Raw genomic sequence first — 19,973 nt, 5'->3', positions numbered from 1 at the left:
GAAACCCTTCGTGCTAAATAACCGTTAAGCGGCGTGCGAAAGAGAGAGAGAGAGATAAGTAGACTAAAAAAAACAATAAGTTGAGCTTCACGCGGCCACCAGTGTGGAACAGAGGACGAAGGTCCCCGCCTGCCCCGTCCCAGGGTGAAAGCAACAACCAACCCTGCCCCACCCACGGGAAGAACGTGCGAAGAAATTGGGAACAATAGAGGCTGCTGAGGCCAGGGGTGGGGGGAGGAGGGGGTTTGCTGTCACCACGATCGAACACGATGATGATGATCAGCCCCCGCGCGTTCGCCCGAAAGTCCCAAACCTGTTTGGGAATTGGGACCGGGACACAGCACCACAGGGCAAGCGAAGACATCCGACCGACCGAAAAGGTATAAATGAAAGTGGAGAGGCGATTTTCACCGTCAGAATATCGGCACGCCCTGGGTTGAAGAGACTGTGCTGCTAAAAAAGCATAAGCGTTTAAGGGTTTTTATAAGGGATCCGGAAGTGCCAGCTGGGGGTGTTGTTTTCGGCCAGCCAAACCGATCAGACAGAGAAAAGAAGGGCATTGTTAAACGTGTGATTATTAATCAATCCGCGCAGTGTTTGAGTGAGTGTTTGTGTGTTTTTGAGTGCTTAGAATAAGTATTTAATCCGCCCCTCAAAATGCAACGTGCGTCAGTGCTCCTATCCCTGCTGCTGCTGGTAGTGGTGGGTCGTGTTGCGACGGAAGCGGACCCAGAGTCGCAGGGACAAACAGTGAGCGTACCGCCGGCAGCACAGAGTCTCACCGATCCACTCCCGTTCGATGGTAAGTGTGAAATGGGGGTTTTGTTTTAGCCCCTTTTTCCCCTCCAACTCCTCTTCTTTACACCGACCACATCAACCAAACATCCGCAGAGCCCACGGTGGAACGGTTCTTCACCGCCGTTAAGAGCCAGCTGCGCTGCGGCTATCCCATGTTCGGCATCCCGTCGCTCGTACCGCTCAAGCTAAGCTACACCCTCAAGACGTCGTTTGATCTGCTTTCGCTTAAAAAGTAAGTAACGGCCCTGATCAGTACAGGCTACTCCTGCTGTTGTGTTGGCTGTACTAACTCATGTTCTGCTTCATGAATCTTTCGTTGCGATTCATTTATATGAACCATCAGCAATTCAAATCTCGAATCTCCATCTAAAGATTATTGAATCTCCAAAGATTCTCAGATCCATGAAGATTCATAGGTATTTGAGGATTCAAGAATCTCTGACGATTCAAGAATCTTTAGAGGTTAATGCTTATCTGATCTGATCTGATTATGATTCATGAATCTCCAAAGCTTTACAGACCCATGAAGATTCATAAATCTCGAAAGATGCATAGATCTCTAAGGATTCAAGAAACACTGAATATTCAAGAATCTTTAGATGTTAATGATCATCTGATGTGATCTGAATATGATTCATGAATCTCCAATAATTTACAGATCCATGAAGATTCATAAATCTCCAAAGATTCATAGATATCTGAGGATTCAAGAATTTCTGAAAATTCAAGAATTTTCATTACCTGATCTGATCTGATCTGATTATGATTCATGAATCTTCAAAGATTTACAGATCCATGAAGATTCATAAATCTCCAAAGTTTCTTAAATCTCTGACGATTCAAAAATCTTTAGAGGTTATTCATTATCTGATCTGATTATCATTCATGAATTTCCAAAGATTTGCAGACCCATAAAGAAGCATAAATCTCCAAAGATTCATAGAAATTAATGATTTGAATATTGAATTTGGGGTGCTCCCGTGGTATACTCTTATGGCTTAACATGCCCATCGTGAGTTCAGCCCCAAGGTTCTTTCGAGATCCATGAATCTTTGAGATTGATGAATCTTTCAATCCGACATTCGACTTCATTCAATCATTTCCAAGATTCATTGAAATTCATGAATCTAAATCAGTTACACCCAACATTATTGCTAATACCTATATCCCACTCATCGCCCCAGAATCAATGTGGTAGCGTCCAACTTTACCGTGTACGGGCTGAACGATTTCACCTGGGACCCGTCCCGGACGCGGTTCACCCGTACGTCCGCCACCGTGCCGCTCTCCTTCCCGAACGTGACCGCGTTCGCGCACACCTCGCTGAACGGTGCGAACGGTACGTCGTACGTCCAGCTGCGCAACGTCACCGTCCGGCTGGATGCGCAGTACGAGGAAAAGGACGACCTGCTGTACGTGACCGAGCTCGGCGGTTCGATTCTGCTCGAAGATGCGAAGGTAATTTACCAAAATTCTCTCTGTCAAACACCCAGACATACTCATCTCTCCTCCCTTTCCTCACTGTGCCAGGTAAAGATTGCCTCGCTCTTCCCGAAGAGCGCCAAGCTGAGCAAGATCTGGAACAAGGCGATCGGCAAATCGCTCCCGATACTGGTGGAGCTGTTCAACGGTGGCAAGCTGAAGATCGAGTACCTGAGCCGGCTGCTGAGTGGGGCCAAGTTCTACGCGATGAACACGATCAACAACGCGCTCAACACGCACGGTCTCAGCTTTGACCGGCTGGTCGAGAGCATGGCCAAGTTCGCGGACGGTTCGCCCGACTCGCTGCAGTGCGACGGTACGGCCAGCGACACGCTCGTCGGATGGCTGCGAGCGTAGGACGGGCACAAGTGTGTTCTTGTGTGTGTGTTCTATGTGTGAGTGTGCGTGTGTGCTCGTTTGCTTTTGCTAAAGGATAAGAGACTGCCACCCCAAGTGTCCCTCTCATTGACTCATTGACAGTGTCGCATGTTGTGTTTTTGTGGAGATGGCACACATGGGAGGAGGTGATTGTTTTCCCCCAATAAAGTATACTGTAATGCAATATCCCCCAGATGTAACACACACACAAACACGAACCGAACCAGTGCCGAAGAACTTACAACCTCAACTGCAAGTCAATCAAGGTGGCTATTATACGAGATGCGGTTTCATCATCCTTCAACCACTTCAAACCTTTGGACTTCAAAACTTCAAATTTTTTGATTCATGAACCTTAATCAATCTTTTATATGATTAAATCAATCTGAGATCTCGGATCGATAGATTCGTGAATTGTCTAAGGTTTCATTAATCACGCAAAAATTATCTAGAAATCTCGAAAGATTTATGAGATTCAACAACATTCAGAGATTCATGAATCTACAAAAATATTTGCGGAAGGTTCAGAGATCGATTCGAGGTAGAAGTGAAACTAATTTCTGAAGATTCTTATGAATGAATCTCAACGCATAATTCATGAGGCACAAAGCTAGTTCAAAGCAAAGCAGTGTTAGTTCCTAACATTTTCAAAGCTACAGTCTGGAGACCCCACTTGATGTAACGGATTTGGCTCCAGACAACAAGAAGCACACACTTCTTGTGAAGTTTCCTTTCTTGATCCGTAAAATTGGAGTTGATTGTAGCAAAAGGTGGCTTGTTAGCAAACCACCAATCTTTTGCTGTCGGACTCCACTACACTGCTGCTGCTGCTCCTAGCCATCACAACTTATATGTAGTAATGTATCCTCTGCATTTGTGTTTTCCACCTGACCCGAATTCAACAAAATTGCCCATATCACGCTGATTCACCACAATCCTTCCACTGTGTAGCAACAATATCGAAACGGGCTATTTCAAGATTGAAGGCTGTCTGCCGTCAGACCACAAATCGATCACAAATTGGTCCACCCACCAAAACTAGCTACGACGACGACGCCGTTTTCACCGTATTCAGATTATGACTCACAAGAGGCGTATGTGTGTGTTGTCTCCTCTGTTCTATCCACTATCTGCGCATTCGTTCCCACCCGGCACGGATCGAACCGAGAGCCAACACACATCATCAATTTTCTCTCACCCGATACAAACCCCTTCCGCTGAGCACCCTGGTTGACCGTAAAACGCGACAGACGATAAGGACACACGACACACGGCAACGATTGTCCTCTGCACCAGTCAACGATTCTGCAGCTACTGGTGGGCGCGTTCTCAAATGCTTCGCGCGCGCCTGTGGGAGAAGCAGCAGCAGGAGCTAGTGTGTCGGATTTGCTTGGGGACAGCGCGCGTCAACCGCGGGAAAGCACGGGGGAGTGTGTGATGACGCGCACCGAACCGACCATGAAGCAATTTCCTTATCCTTTTTCCCTCTCCCCGGTGGTTGCATATTGGCCGGCGCACAACAACGGCAGCAGCGACTGGACTGGGGAGAGAACCCACAAACGCTTCGCTTTAATCGTTTTCGCCTCGTTCTCCTCCTCTTCCAGGGTTCCCCCATTCTTCGCCTCGCAGGCTATGCCACGTGTTAAGGGGATGTGGATGAGGTCTGTGTGTGTGTGTGTGCGTGACCGGAAGGACCAGTAACTACCACCACACAACCACGGGGTCCCGCGCACGTTTTTTCAAATCATTTATGTTTTATCCGTTTTTCACATGGGGTGATGATGGTGGTAGTTGGTGGTAGTTGGTGGTAGTTGGTGGTGGTGGTGATGGTGGTGATGGTGGTGTGTGTGTGTGTGTGTGTGTGTGTGTGTGTGTGTGTGTGTGTGTGTGTGTGTGTGTGTGTGTGTGTGTGTGTGTGTGTGTGTGTGTGTGTGTGTGTGTGTGTGTGTGTGTGTGTGTGTGTGTGTGTGTGTGTGTGTGTGTGTGTGTGTGTGTGTGTGTGTGTGTGTGTGTGTGTGTGTGTGTGAACCAGAACCAATTGACATCCGTGCTGAGCTGGTTCTGGTGCAGACGTTGGCAACACACACCAGACCACATTCGATGGAAGCAAAGGAAAGGAACGAATCTGCACAACAAAAGCGTCCGCTTTTTTCCGCCTCATCATCCTAACCTCAAAGAAGTGCTTTGTGGTGTCGAGAGAATTGAGGAAACAAAGCAAAAAAAAGGAAAACCTTCACTGATTATTATTACACCCTGTTCTTTCCTTTCCGCTATCGTGTAGTAGAAGCAGTACACGATTGTACGTGCATGTCACTGCTGTGTCGGCAGCAGAGCATAGAAAAAGGACGAAAATGTGCAACAACGGCAATTATTGAACTAACCACACAAGCCACACTAACACACACACACACATATACAGCGTTTTTCCACAGCTCGTGGTCATTCGCATTTCAATGACCTTACACTGTAGCACATCGACTCCTTCCCTCCTTCCTACACTAGAGCGCTTATTACTTATTTCAGGTACGATCTGCGTTTTTTTTCTTCTTTTTCTAAAACCCCATTCTTTACCCCGACTAATGCTATTGCAACTTGACACTGACGAACGTGTTTCTGGGTCATAAAATGCCCTTCAAGGGCAGCGTTTGCGGAATAAAGAAGCCCTAATTGCTCAAGCTAAAACATGAAATTTCTGTCTGACCCGTGGAAATGGATTAAACAAAAATTAAAACAATATCGTGTAGCATTGTGTACTAGTGATGTGCTCTTTGTAGCGTACCTACGAGTCCGATACGACTCCGGCTTTTGTTAGTCCGAACTCCGGCAAAATTCGTTAGTTCCGGTTAGTTCTGACTCCGGCAAAATCTTTCAGAGGGGTCCGAAGTCGTCCGGAGTAGTTAGGAGTAGGAGTCATTCAGAGTCGTCCAGAGCCGATCGGAGACGATCGGAAACTTCGACTTCAACCACTTCCGGACGACTCCGGACGACCACGACTCCGAACGACTCTGAACGACTCCAAAAACTACTCAAGAACAACTCCGGAGAACTCCGGGCGATTCCGGACGATTCCGAACGACTCTGGATAATGATGAGCGGACTTACTCCGGCAAAATCCGTTAGTTCCGGTTAGTTCTGACTCCGGCAAAATCCGAACCACTAGCTACACACGGAGTCGGAGTCGTTCTGAGGCGCGCGGAGTCGTTCGCAGTCGTCCGGAGTCTTTCGGAGTCGTCCGGAGTTCATCCGGAGTCGTTCGGAGTAGTTTGGAGTAGGAGTCATTCAGAGTCGTCCAGAGCCGAACGGAGACGATCGGAGACTTCGTCTTCGACCGCTTCCGGACGACTCTGAACGACTCCGGAAGACTCCGGGCGATTCCGGACGATTCCGGAGAAATCCGAACGACTCTGGATAATCTATCCAGAGTTGGTTCCGAAATTATCGGAGTCGGATCGGAGTCGACTCCGAATTGTTGCCAACTTTACCCAACACTATTGTGTACATTTGGGATCAGTGATAGAGGTAAAGCGACCTCTGGCGGAAATGTTTGTAACACCAAGTGATTGTTTAACCTCCTATTGGGGCTCTTATTTTTTGGAGGGCAATTTTGTAGTCTCTTGTTATTCTCAAACCCCAGAAATGAATACGTTTTACGAAAAATTTTAGAATTTAAAGATTTTCCCTTAGAAAAAAATGCAAATACACCAAAAACTCTTCCCAAATAGTTGTGAAAGACACGAATCTAAGAGACCTGAGCCCAGTGCATCTTGAACAGCGCGTTTTGCTTATCCACTACAGGTCTTTGTAGCAACTTCTTCTCCAGGCTTTCATTTATGCCTTCCTTAGAACCTACTACAAGACCTCCCGTGCACCCCCTACTACTACTACACGCACACTACTACCTCTGTTAAGGGTGTATTTACCATTGGTGGTGCGTCCAGTACCGGACTGTTCCGAGCGCTGCGTCGGCCCGGTGTGTAGAATGGTGGCCCGATTGATGTTGGACGGTGCCGGGATGCTGGCGCCCTTGCCCGAATCGCCCCGTTGGCCTAGATAGTTGTTGTATCGGATGATCGCTTGCGTTGGATTCTGCACCAGTGGGTCGTGTTGATCGTGGATTGTGCGCGTGGTGTGGGTTGGTTGAAGAAGGAGCGGTGGCGTTGTCGTTTTGTTTTGTTTTTTTTCCGGATGTTTCGCCACAGAGAACCCAACGCCACAGGACATGAAAAATGAAAAGTAAACATACATTATTAGAATATTAGAAACACATTTGATTGCAACACATTCTTTCCACCTCCCAGCCGCGTTTCGTCTTCTTCTTTTCCATCAAAACCGAAAAAAAACAATATTTGCTTGAGTGTATTAAAAAAAAAAAAAAAAAAAAAGAAAGAAGAATAATCCACGGCAGGCACACTGCGCGCCGTGGTGTTTGTGTACGTGACCAGGAAAGTGGTTGTGTCTATCCCGCGCACTATTATACCGAAAGAGGTGAAAAAAGGCGTCAAACGTTGTACTAAAAAAGTAACCAAAAGAGAAAGAGAGAGGGAGAGAGACTGAGTGCACTCGTGCATTTTGTAAATAAAAGGCCAAAAACAATTGCTATAAAGTACCAGCAGAAAAAAACGAGGAAGAAACAAAGAGGTAAAAACGAGGAACGAATAAAATACACAAATACCATGCTAAAAGCAAAAAGCAACCAATAATGCCAAAAGTGTGTGTGTCTGTGTGTGGATGTACTAAAATACTTGTGGCAAAAGGACACCAAGCGGAATAAAAGTAAACTATCATCAATAGGCCATGCTGCTCAAAGCGTTCAACGTTCAAATCATTTCAAAATGATTTTCTTCTTCCCTCAGACGCCCAGCAGAAGAACGGATTCCATTGTTGGCATGCATGGTGGTGGAGTGCAGTATTATGCCAAGAATTATTAACTGTCAACAGATTCTAGTATAAAAGGAAGTTCTAACAAGAAAAATTAAAAACCAATCAGAAAAATACCAAAACACCAAACAGCCTAACAAACTGAAGCTGTGTATCTGAAGAGGGGTGCAAAGTGTGTGTGGTAAGGCTAGAAGTAAGCAAAGAAGGAAGTATTATTTAGCAAAGCAAAAACAAAACAAGGAGGCGAACAAAAATAAAAAACACCATTTGCACGAAAAAGTAATGCGTGTGTGAGTGTGAGTGTGATGGATTAGAGAGCAAGAGAAGGAGGTTAATATGATTAGCTAGAGACGCCTACCGTTTGTTCTGGCTGGGAAGTATCCTCTTCGTCCTCGATGGAACTCGATCGCTAAAGGGATGGATCGGGAAGGTGGGTATGGGGATGGGTATGTTGTGTGGGTGTGTTTTTCCCCCATAAGATTTTTGGATTTATTTTGGCAGTAGAGATGAGTTAGAGATTGAATTGTTTAACACCAGTTGATGATGACGCACAAGAGGAGGGACCGACGACACCGAACGGGAAGAGGTGTTTAGTGAATTATGTAACGAGCAGTAGGTAGAGTATCGATGTATGGTGGTGAGATGCGGGAAGGAAAAGAGAAACATACAACAAATGCGGTTAATTGAATGTTAAGACAACGAGCGGGCTCTGGGGGGCGGGAGGTATGTATTAAAGGGGCCTGGGCCGTTATACCACAACAGTACGTGTTTGGACAGCCTCCTGTTCACGAGACACAACAATCTCTCTCCTGCCAGCGCTACCTTGACCTGATGATGCTCCTCCTTCCGTGCACCTTTACGATCGTTGTTGTTAACATCCTTGCGGCGGGCGCGTGACACCCGCCGCCGCACCATACGGGCCGCGGCCGCCGCAAGCGAACGGTCCGGCTCGCCGAAGTTGACCTCAAAGTAGATCGGGAACATCCCTCCCAATGGACACCACACCACCCAAGCAGGGTAGGCTCACAAAATCACACGCAAATGTGAGCTGTATCACAAAGTGATCTTCCCGTTTTATTCGCTCTGGAAACGGCCAATGCAATATTAAAAACGCGTGCACTCGCGCTCGCATCCGGATTTTCACTGCGGTTTGTAACGGGTATTTTCCCGGCTATTGAAACGCTGTACCATCCTTTAGCCAACCAACTCCCTTTCCTTCCAGCGAGCGCGCTGTGCTGTGCGAGTATGAAAGCAACCAAAAATAGCAACAAAAAAAAAAAAAAAACCCCGGTTGCCATGGCGCTTCGCACAATGCCTCATTTTTTCGACAGTTTGTTGAAAAAACCTCACCACCATCACCAACACAAAAAAAGGATGTACCACCTTCCAATGGTAGCAAAAAAAGGAAAAAAAAATCGCGCGACGTTCCTCCACAACGCCCCAAAAAAGGAGGAAACTAACTATTTTAATTCTTTTTGCTTTTGAAGCTAAATTTGCCCCCTCGGTGCGCGCATGCTTGCGTAATCTCGCTAAACGTCTGGTTCCGTGTCCTCGCTCGTCCACTGGAGAGAGAAAGAGAGAGAGGTCGTCCTCTGCGCAGTGTGGCGCCCTCCCCGCAGCGGGAAACGTCATAGCTACCGGAAAATAACACCTGAGTTGTTTTGGCAACGGGGAGGGCAGGCAAAATAACAAGAAAAAATCCCCCGAATAAAACTGGGGAGTGATGGGGTGATTATAGGAGGTACACACACACACACACACGTCCAGGACTATGTTGGAGAAGCAATCGATCTGCAAAATATGCTACATTTGCCACACACCAGAAATGGAGCAAATAATTTAAAATGGGCATTCTACCGCTAAGAAAGTCTTTCTTCTAGCTAGTGTCCAGTGTTTACGACACACTGGTTGGTTGAGTTGAGATCATTGAGAGCTTATTGGACATGTTGGTGTGGCTTGCTTTTCGCTTGTTTTTTTTTTGCATATGCGCAGTGAGACCGATCGCCTTTTCTTTTCTTTTCCTGTCATAGCTAAATTAGTTGATCAACATGTTTAAAATCGTCTACACATCTACAGCCAAAATCTAGTGGGATTGATCACCCGGATCACTCATTGTGAAGGAAGGTGAGACTTTTGCCGTGCGCCGACACGACTGAGCTAAACTTCGCGTAAGCCTTATTTTGTGATAAAACACACTTATACCGTCCCTAACACTATCTGTCAAGCCAGCACAAGCGTCGATTTCGTACAATGTAAACTCAGGAGCGTATGTAGCTCTCTCTCTCTCTCTCTCCCTCATCCAACGCTTAACGGCATCACGCGCTCCAAAACAAGATTATCCACAGCGCGCCGCCCAAAAGAGTCGCCTTTTACTCAGATACCGGGCCCGATTGGGAGAAACACAAGCACCCTTCCTCTACAATGGGACAAAAGTACAGAAGAGAGCATTAAGCATCGCCGAACCGCCACCGGGGCATACTTACGCGTGCTAGGTTAGCGGGCGCGGGCGCGGGCGTTTTCTTTCGCTGCTTCGCCTCTTCCACCGTCGGTTTCGGTTCCGGCTCGTGCTGCTGCTGGTAGTGCTGCTGGTGCTGATGGTGCTGCTGGTGGTGCAGGTCTTGCTGCAGCTGCATCGTTCTGTTCAGCTCGAGCAGCATGTCGATCTCGATCTCCTTGCCTTTCGATTCGCCCCGCTCGTACCATTCCACCGTGACGGAGCGTGTGTCCTCGTGGAACCGTGACACGATCGCCGTGTGGATCCGACCTGGGAGGAAGAAGACATTAGAAAGCAATTAGCGAACGCATTGCACAGGCATATACAGTATCAAATGCAAACGGTTTGCGGTTAAATGGAAGGAAGGAACATTCAACAGGACAACATTACATTGCTTCCCGCGGCTGCACTGGGCACAGCGGACGTTGCTGCTGGCTGCCACTGCAGCTTCTTGGGCGTTCTTTTTCGATTGACACCTTTTCGACGGGGGCAGCTGGGTGGTGGTGCTGCCTTCGCCGGACGGTCCAGTGTTAGGTGTACCACCTGTTGCCGCCGTGCTGCTTGCTGCTGCTGCTGCTGCTGCGGCGCTCGCAACCGGTGGCCCACTGTCATCCGGGGCGGCGGCACCTTTTCCCACCTCCCGCTTGGCCGTGCGCTTGCCGCCGCCACCGAACAGTGTGCTGAGTCGCTTCTTAAACCACAGCATGGTGTGCTTTTCTGCCGAATCGATTTCCTCCGTGCCAAACAACTGCTGCCTGCTAGCAAACCTTGAACAAAACCGTAACACACAGCCACACCAATTCAACACACTCACAAAACGGCGGGGTTCACACGCAGGTAGGTCCACCGTAGCGAGTGTTCTCGTCGTTACTGGCGACCGGGAGTCGACTCGTAGTAGGCGACAGTGCCGCCACGGCGTTCGTGAATTCGGCAACCCGACCCTATCTGCCCCCCGTGCTCAACTGCGGACACGGTTGCACCGAGACATTGCCCACTTTCTCTCTCACTCTCTCTCTCTCTCTCTCTCTCTCTCTCTCTCTCTCTCTCTCTCTCTCTCTCTCTCTCTCTCTCTCTCTCTCTCTCTCTCTCTCTCTCTCTCTCTCTCTCTCTCGAGCAAAGGTTTCGTTCGTCACGAGCAGCTCTCCGTTTGGCGCACAGCACGAGTTTGCTGCTGCAGAGCTTATTAATTCGATCAACAGCTCTACCGATCATCAATATGTCTCTCGCGGGACGGACAGCGATTCTTCGATTGTTGCTGTGAGCGGAGCAGCCGGAAAAGAAAGATTTGGCGTGACCCGATGACACGAATGTGCGGCGATCCGTTGTGGCAGCCTTCCTGCACTTCCAGCCCCATCAACACCACCGCTTCTTCTCACTTCACACTCCGCACGGCGCGCGCTCTCTCTCAGGGTTCATATTTCAATTGAAATTATGCCTTTTTAGGTGGCGCGCGTACCAAGCGCGTTATCGAGGTTTTCTTATATTGCACACACACACACACACACAAACACATAGATTGATCTCTCTTTATACGGTGCAATATATCGCCGGACATGACCCCCTGCAACACACGGAGTGGTGTCTATGAGTGGGCGAAATGTGATGTGAAGACGATCGGCGACTCGGGCGACGACTCGCATCAATTGCGCCGCTTTTGCTGGGATAACAACGCTCCCCAAAAACACACTAGGGCTTTCCCGCGTGTCCAACGTCTTCCAATAGACGATGGCGACTGTGTGTGTATAGCTGGCGCGACGACCGCAGACTTGCCAACTGTGTGTCTGTATCCCTCCTGAAGGACACGCCACTGTGCTTCCGTTTCCTCCCATCTATTGCATGTGTGTGTGTGTGTGGGTTGGCGCAGTTGGGGGAGCTGGGAGTAGTTGGAGGACATCATCAGAACGACCCTTATAAATAAAGTTCCTTCTCCCCCTCCACCATCCGCTTGTGTGTTGGTGTGCTGTGCCCGCTGCCATGCTGCCGCCGCCGCCTTTGTGCCAACCATCCGTGAATCCTTATTTGGACAGCTGCGTGAACTCCGCTGAGAGGGTGTTTTTTTTTTTTTGCTTCTCTATTGCTGATGGTGCTATGGGGGGACACGGAGGGACCCCTTTAAAGCTTAAGGTGAAGGTATAAAACCCGCAACACAACCCCGGCCAACGACGACAGCACGCATCGCAACACAAAAAAGGGACACAAACACACACGCACAAACAACACATGATGTTAAGGACCTCTCTCGGGGGTACCTCGGTGTGTCGTTGGGTGAGAACAACCAATATAGCCATCGAGGTTTGGCCCGATCTCGAGGGGGGAGAACGCAGGAAGTGTCCCGTGCGCACTAAATGTTGTTGTTTCTTCGCCTTTTTCTCTCTCTCTCTCTCTCTATCGCGAGTTTTGTGTCTGTAGGTCGTCCTTGGTGATGATTTGTGTGTGGGGATGTCACTGGAAAAATGGTTTCCTGTTCGATTTTTATTACACTATTTCCTGAACATTATTTATTAACCGTCACCATTTCCCACCGTACCTCTACGAAGTGCACAGTAAAACGCCTGGCTCCCTCTTACTTCAATGTTTTGCTTTACTATGTAGCATGCTCGTGGGTGAGTAGAAAGAGTAACACCAACGTGCAAGAGAAAGTAAGAAGAGAACCAAAATGATCAAATTTTGAAAAAAAAAGAGACTGTCTCTCTGTCTCTCTTTGTTTCTCTGTCTATCTGTCTCTCTGTCTCTCTGTCTCTCTGTCTCTCTGTCTCTCTGTCTCTCTGTCTCTCTGTCTCTCTGCCTTTCTGTCTCTCTCTGTTTCCCTCTGTCACCCTCTGTCTATCTCTATTTCTCTCTATCTCTCTATCTCTCTATCTCTCTATCTCTCTATCTCTCTATCTCTCTATCTCTCTATCTCTCTATCTCTCTATCTCTCTATCTCTCTATCTCTCTATCTCTCTATCTCTCTATCTCTATCTCTATCTCTATCTCTCTATCTCTCTATCTCTCTATCTCTCTATCTCTCTATCTCTCTATCTCTCTATCTCTCTATCTCTCTATCTCTCGATCTCTTTATCTCTTTATCTCTTTATCTCTCTATCTCTCTATCTCTCTATCTCTCTATCTCTCTATCTCTCTATCTCTCTATCTCTCTGTCTCTCTGTCTCTCTGTCTCTCTGTCTCTCTGTCTGTCTGTCTGTCTGTCTCTCTGTCTCTCTGTCTCTCTGTCTCTCTGTCTCTCTGTCTCTCTGTCTCTCTGTCTCTCTGTCTCTCTGTCTCTCTGTCTCTCTGTCTCTCTGTCTCTCTGTCTCTCTGTTTCTTTGTCTCTCTGTTTCTTTGTCTCTTCCTTTCTTTCTCTCTCCCTCTTCTATCGATACATATTATTTCGCTTTCATTCGGCATTCCTCCCTTTCGCAGCTGCTGCTGTTACCGTTTTGTTACCGTTGCTCGGGTATAGTACTCTAGTTTTCCAATCCACCCTCCCTACTACACGTCTCCTCACCAAAACACATTACTACTTTGCCAGCTGGAAGGGCGCCGCCAGTACCAAAGTACCGCCACTGGAAAACAATATTTGATCAATAATTTACGGCGGTTGTACATTTCGCTCCCATTTCTCCTCCCACTATCCGACCATAGACAACGGGGTGGAAGGGGGGGGGGGGCGGGTTTGTTGGTTGCTGCTAGTCGCAAGGCATTTATTTTTCCTATCATAAACCCCCCCGCATTCGAGTTGGAGTACAATTTAATATATAATAAAACATTTTTTTTGCTTTCGCCGGTGCGGTGTCTTACTTTCATCAATCATTGAAAACTGTGCGCGCGGCTGCGGCGGCGTAGGCATTTCCATTTTCCAGGTGAAGCACACACACACACATGGTTCACACAAGAGCTTTCCAGCTATGTAATATGAGTCTTTTTGACTGACTCTCCGGAAAATAATTGTATCAATCACCAACAAACCAATTAATATCCAATCATATTTACACTAGAAATAACTCCTGAGCGTTAATGTCAATTCTAGAAGAATTATTTTAAAAAAAATAAAGGTCTGCCAAATACCCTTTTATGTTTTAAAAATTGCTTTAAAATGAAAAGAAGAAGAGATGATTCCCTTTTTTATATGTAATGCGTCACAAATAATACAAAAAAACACACAATCGATAGCGTTACAAAGGATTATTTTGTATTTAAATACTTTTAAATTTAAATTTAAACACTACCATTGCTTTCATGACGTTATCGAAGGAAAAAAAAACTGGTTTCCGCCACACAGTTTAAAGCCCTGATTACTGTGTCACCTTTGCAACAGTACGCAATCGTTATCAGAAGCCAGTATTCGATCGAACAGCACGTTACTCATCAATTTCACCCGCCACGGGCCGCGTTCCAGTCAGCGAAATCGACCACCAGACGCGCACTTCCGCATACCTATCTCTGTTCTTCCCTAAGCGCACACACACACACATGAGCGGATGTACAATAAGACACCGCAAACACAGCTCCAAGGGAAGCTAATTTATCTTTTTTTATAAACAAAGATAAGACAAACCCGGTGGCGGTGTCGATCCCGCAACATAGTACACGCTTGCATGGGGCGAAATTGTTGGGCCACCGTAGCACAGACGCGGGGAAGCCGCATGTATCACCGACAAAAGCAACCGAAAGAAATTCAGCAAAACAATCTGTATGCATTATTTTGCTCCAAACCGAAAGCTTCGCCGACCAATTGTGCACAATTGTGCTTGTTCTATTTTTCCTTCGCCCATTTTGATTCCGCGGGTTCGTGCTGGTCCCTCCTCAGCACGGTTCAGCAATTTGGTGAAAATTGGCTTTCAGGTGAGTGTGTGTGTGTGTACGCGACCTTGGGGCGCCACCACTCTCTTCACGCTTGATCCCTCGCTTCTGCTCCCGCTGCGCGTGTTGGGTTGCGCCAAAAGCGACCGTGAAGCGCTTTGCTATTTTTGGAGCCAAACAGCGCCAAAGGTGGTGCGCTGCCTACTATATGGGCGGTGTCCAGCAACGCTGCAACTGCATAGAAACACACAGAGCGAGAGAGAGAAAGGGGGGATGGAAGGAATATTACAAATCGGAAAAGCGTGCGACGGCAGCGTGGCGAAGGCACGGGGGAATACATTAAAGTGAGGGTTGTTTGGTAGCGAAAATGGCTTTCGAGGCTTTTGGCTGCAGTGAGAAAAGGTGAAAAGTGGAAAATTCTGCCACCTTACCCTTCATTGTAGGGGGTCGTAGGTCTCTCTCTCTCTCACACACAACGAGGGAACGCATTTTATGTAGTTTTTTGCATATTTTCATTTTCTGTCTATTATCAAATGCATCTAAAAGCAACGAATGTCTCGGTTCGTGCCATGCATTTGTGCTCGCGTCATCACATGCGAGGTGGTGACGGTGGAGGGTCACGGTCACGGTACACGAAGCCCGGCCAGATGCCCAATCATGGTAACTGGTCCTTCGCACGCGGCTTTATAAGAAGAAGGAAGCGCGCGAATGCGGAAAGTGATTCTCTCCTCTCCGGTCCGCGGGTCTAAAACTAGCTGTGCTCCCTCCTCTCTGCCCTTGCCCCTCTAAACCTTCCGCCTGTCACACGCCCGGTGACATTACCTTTGCGTTAGTTTATTTCCTTTTCGGTATGTTGCCCGCAACCCTCCCCACGACCTCGCCGCACCACAAAAACAGGACCCCTTTTTCCGGCCATTCAATGACATCACCTTCTACCTTGCAGTCTTTCCATTGCAGGCGGTGATGGGAGGTAGCGTTCGGGTCGTCTCTTTCCAATAATAACAAAAAGCGCGTCGTAAAAGTATAAATGTCATCAATTTTATGCAGCAAAACAAAAGGGAAAGATGAGAGGCTAGCTTTAAATGATAGGTAACTTTAAACAAATAAAGCATGACAAATAGTTACCATGTGGGCGGTTGTTGTGTGATTTGTAAGACGCGTTAGGAAGGTGTGGCTATTTTTTTTTATTGCTCATCAGTTAAAACAAGCCCACTGTCCGTTAGTTTTCGCTCGTCCTAAGGCGGGTGTGCTTCGATCTATTGGATATGCATTCCAATTAGATTGTTTTAAAGAGATATAAACGTTTTGCAACATTAATACAATTGCTTGCCACATAAGTTTGCGATAAATTCACCATCTTTATGACCATCTGGACACACAAGTCGCAATTTTGCTCAACCGTGGCACAATATTAATTCAAATACAGCCACGAATGCTTTGCTTGTAACCGATTTACATCTTAATTTTACATCCTTGTCCTTGGGGACCATGTGCGTAACGGGGTGTCACCCAATCAACACACACCATATATGCGCTTCGCGCATTAAGCTAGAAAGACTTGCCCCGGTGGTTAAGCAACGAACCTCAACAACATTCGTATTTAAACGGTGGTTATTAAGAGTAGCATTCTGAATGCACCAAGCATTTAAGATCTTAATAAATCTTCGATTTATAATGGCGCCATCTTAGGGGGATGGATAAATAAAATCATGAAAATCATTTTAAAAAAAATAACTAAAATCGTCATATTCATTTTCTAATTTCTCTTCATCTAGAAAATTGTTGTATTGGATTGGATTTGATGCGGGCAACTAGTTGAGCTAGTAAATTAAACTGTTTTTATTTGTTTTATTTTGTGTTCGATTGCTGCTAACGAGTTTATTAATGAACGATGCGGAACACAAACAGTTTCTCGTTAATTGGCGGTTTTTTTTATGTTGGCGAAGACTCTCAAAATCGAGCCGCTTCATTTGAGATGGAAACAAAGCATAAAACCCCTGTTTTTATTGCAGTTTTTTTTTTTCATACAAATTTGGAAGTAGGCAAAGTAGGCAAAAAACACATTTTTTGACAAAAACAGCGAATCGGAACTTAAAATATCTGCACGGCACGGTGGAAAAAGAGCAGCGAACCACAAACACCATGCTTGATTGTTGTTGATTTGTTTTCTTTTCTTCGTTGTTAATGAATTTAATGGCATTTGAAAATCCCCCCTACAACGCGCCTCTCAATCGTTTAAAATCGCCCAATATATTATAAAGAAGGGCAGCTTATTTTGATGTAATTGATTGTTGTTTTATATCCTCCCTCCCCATCCCCTTCTCATCTCATTCACGGGTATCGGATGCAATGGAAGAAAGTAGTGCTGCTCGGTTGGAAAATGGAAAATGGTGCTATAAATGAGGCGCGCCAACACTCACCAGTGAGCGCAACAATCCGTTCTACCACACTGCATTCCATGTGTATGTGTGTGTATGTGTCTGTGTTTGTATGTTCAACAGTGTGCTGAGTGAGTTTCCCCTCTGTCTCTCTCTCTCTCCCTCTATTCATTTATCTCAAATAAGTGGCGAGAAAAGTGGGGAGAGATGAAACAAAAGGGAAAACTGATCAAGGAAATTGCAGAAGCAAAAAAAAAAAAACAATTCCCTCCATCGTTCCACTTACGCGACACATCGAACCCCCTCCTCCACTCCCCTCTACGGTACAGCTGTGGTGGTAGGAGAGGAAGGAAGGCGACGCTAATCCATCGCGCGCACCGATAAGTTCATATCGCGCGCTCGGTTCACATTGGCAATTTTCCTTTCCAGTGACGTTTCCCCCCCCCTTCAAAAGGATTGATGAAGGGAGAGGGTGTGGCAAAATGGGCGAAGAAAGAGAGGAGGAGTAAAACATGAAAGAGAGTGCCGATACAACTGGTGCACCTCTGCTCCGGCCCTTCTTCCCCGGCGATACAAATCTTGACCAGAGACCACCACGGGACGCGAAAAACCAGTGTGTGTGCAAGTGTGGTGTTTGATGGCATTTTCACCACTCTACCAGCGTGTTGGGTTGGAAAAAGTGAAACAAAAATATGCCACAAACACACACACGCGCGCACACACTTTCGAATCACGCTTTTATCTTGTTTTGGTAGTGGTGGTGGTAGAGACCTGTAATCGATGGATGGTTGCAACGACAAGAGAAAATTTCTAAAACATCCCCAACTCAACAACGCAACGCGGGCAACAAAAAAGCAAAAACAAAAATAAACGGTTTGCAAACAAAAAACTGGTTTTGAAAAAGAAAAACTAGAAAAACTGTAAAGAGAACATCTAGGGTTTTCCAGGAGTTCTCATAGCTGTGGGACACTTTATTGACTCTTTCATACGTGAAATGAACTTAATGTAATGGGAATTTTACTCTATAGCACCCTTACTGGACAAATGTAATAGGAATCCAAGGAGTCTGTCCAAAAAGGGTACTATAGAGTCCAATTTCCAACATATGATGTTCACTTCCCATAGGAAAGAGTCAAGGAAGTATCCCACTCACATATGTATCCAAACTCCCTACACGATTATGCAACGATTGTGCACACGTCGACCTGTGCCGCAAACATTAAACTCGCCACACACACGATTGTAGCACTCGAGACCAAACAATCCCAGCAGCGCAAGCAGACAAAATCTTTCCATTGAATTGCCTGTCCCTCCCCTCCCAAACAGAAGCCAATAAAAAGGGCAAATTAAATTAACTAACAATTGGGCGGCACACAACGAACACGCAAAGTGCGAGGCGCTCTCTGGCATGGTGCAGTGCAAACTTAGTCGGCTCGGTTGGCAGGGACACCGGAGCAGCTTTTGATTGCAGGAGATTGATTGCAAACCCCTCCCCCCGGTGGGAAACGAATCTATTCGCGTTCGCGGTTGGTTTGCATCTGCTTCGAATCGTGTGTGTTTGCAATAATAGAGATGCTTACCTTCAATTAATCGTCATTTACTCAGCAAAATCAGTTAATCAATCAAAACTGGAACTGAATCACTTCCAGACTCAAGGACCAGGTGCAAATTTCGTTCCCAAATCGAAATTTCTATGCTATTTCTACGCGTGCACATGTACTGCCGGGTAAGGTTTATCGCATTGCAACCGGAACTGTACCGGCTCCAGACCCAGACCACCGGATCGGTATGAGTTCATTATAAACTCCAGAAAAGGTATGGGTTAATGATGGTTTCCACGGATGTAAATCCGATCCCAAGGATGGGTATGGGTTCAAGATTGGTCCAAGGACTATATAGGTTCAAGATCAGTTCCAGGAACGGTATGAGTATGTGATAAATTCTAGGATCGGTATGAGTTCATTATAAACTCCAGAACAGGTATGGGTTCATGATGGTTTCCACGGATATAAGACCGATCCCAGGACCGATGTGGATTCATGATCAGTTTCAGTACAGAAATAGGTTCAATATCAGTTCCAGATCCGATGTGGATTCATGATCAGTTTCTGGACAGAAATAGATTCAATATCAGTTACAGGTTCAATTTAGATTCATGATCAGTTTCAGGACCGAAATAGGTTCAATATCAATTCCAGGTCCGGTATGGATTCAAGATTGATCCAAGGACCTGTATGGATTCAAGATTGATCCAAGGACCTGTACGGGTTCAAGATAGGTCCAAGGACTATATAGATTCAAGATCAGTTCCAGGACCAGTCTGGGTTCAAGATCGGATCCAGGTCCGGTCTAAGTTCAAGATTGATCTAAGGACCGGTATGAGTTCAAGACTGGTCCAAGGGCCGATATAGGTTCATGATCAGTTCCAGGGCCGGTATGAATTGGTGTATGGGTCCAGGATCCAGGATCGGTATGGGTTCATGATCGGTTCCATATCCGGTATGGATTCACGATCAGTGTTAGGAATGACATAGGTTCAATATCAGTTCCAGATTCAAGTGCATTCATGATCATTTCCAGTTCCGGTAGGGGTTCCAGATTGGTCCAAGGACCGGTATGGGTTCATGTCCTGTTCCAGGTCAGAAAAAGATTCAATCTTAGTTCCAGGTCTGATGTGGGTTCGTAATCGGCCGCAAAATGGGTATGAGTTCAGTATCGGTTTCAGGACCAATATGGGTTCATGTTCAGTTTCAGAACCAATATGGGTTCATGATCAGTTCCAG

General features: G+C 46.5%; 2 protein-coding genes across 4 annotated transcripts in view; one reads left to right on the top strand and one right to left on the bottom strand.

Annotated features, from left to right (window-relative positions):
• LOC120906040 (kinesin-like protein Klp10A) overlaps positions 1–19,973 on the bottom strand; it is a 39,255-nt gene that overhangs the window by 7,635 nt on the left and 11,647 nt on the right. Inside the window, exons 3-5 of one of the 3 annotated variants that reach the window (XM_040317438.1) lie at positions 10,020–10,300; positions 7,895–7,945; positions 6,579–6,744 (exon numbers count right to left, since the gene is read on the bottom strand). In XM_040317438.1, the coding sequence (XP_040173372.1) occupies positions 6,579–6,744; positions 7,895–7,945; positions 10,020–10,300 (498 nt within the window). Of the gene's footprint in view, positions 1–6,578; positions 6,745–7,894; positions 7,946–8,358; positions 8,536–10,019; positions 10,301–19,973 lie in introns of those variants that run through there. The other 2 variants (XM_040317440.1, XM_040317439.1) reach the window with 2 other exon arrangements.
• On the top strand, positions 291–2,844 carry LOC120906041. The gene is made up of 4 exons (XM_040317441.1): positions 291–802; positions 892–1,030; positions 1,983–2,256; positions 2,329–2,844. The coding sequence occupies exons 1-4, from the start codon at positions 658–660 to the stop codon at positions 2,635–2,637; spliced, it is 867 nt and encodes a 288-aa protein (XP_040173375.1). The 5' UTR covers positions 291–657; the 3' UTR covers positions 2,638–2,844.

The sequence above is a fragment of the Anopheles arabiensis genome, chromosome X (genome assembly GCF_016920715.1).
Source record: "Anopheles arabiensis isolate DONGOLA chromosome X, AaraD3, whole genome shotgun sequence".
Lineage (NCBI taxonomy): Eukaryota > Metazoa > Arthropoda > Insecta > Diptera > Culicidae > Anopheles > Anopheles arabiensis.
This window is presented reverse-complemented; position numbering and strand designations above follow the sequence as displayed.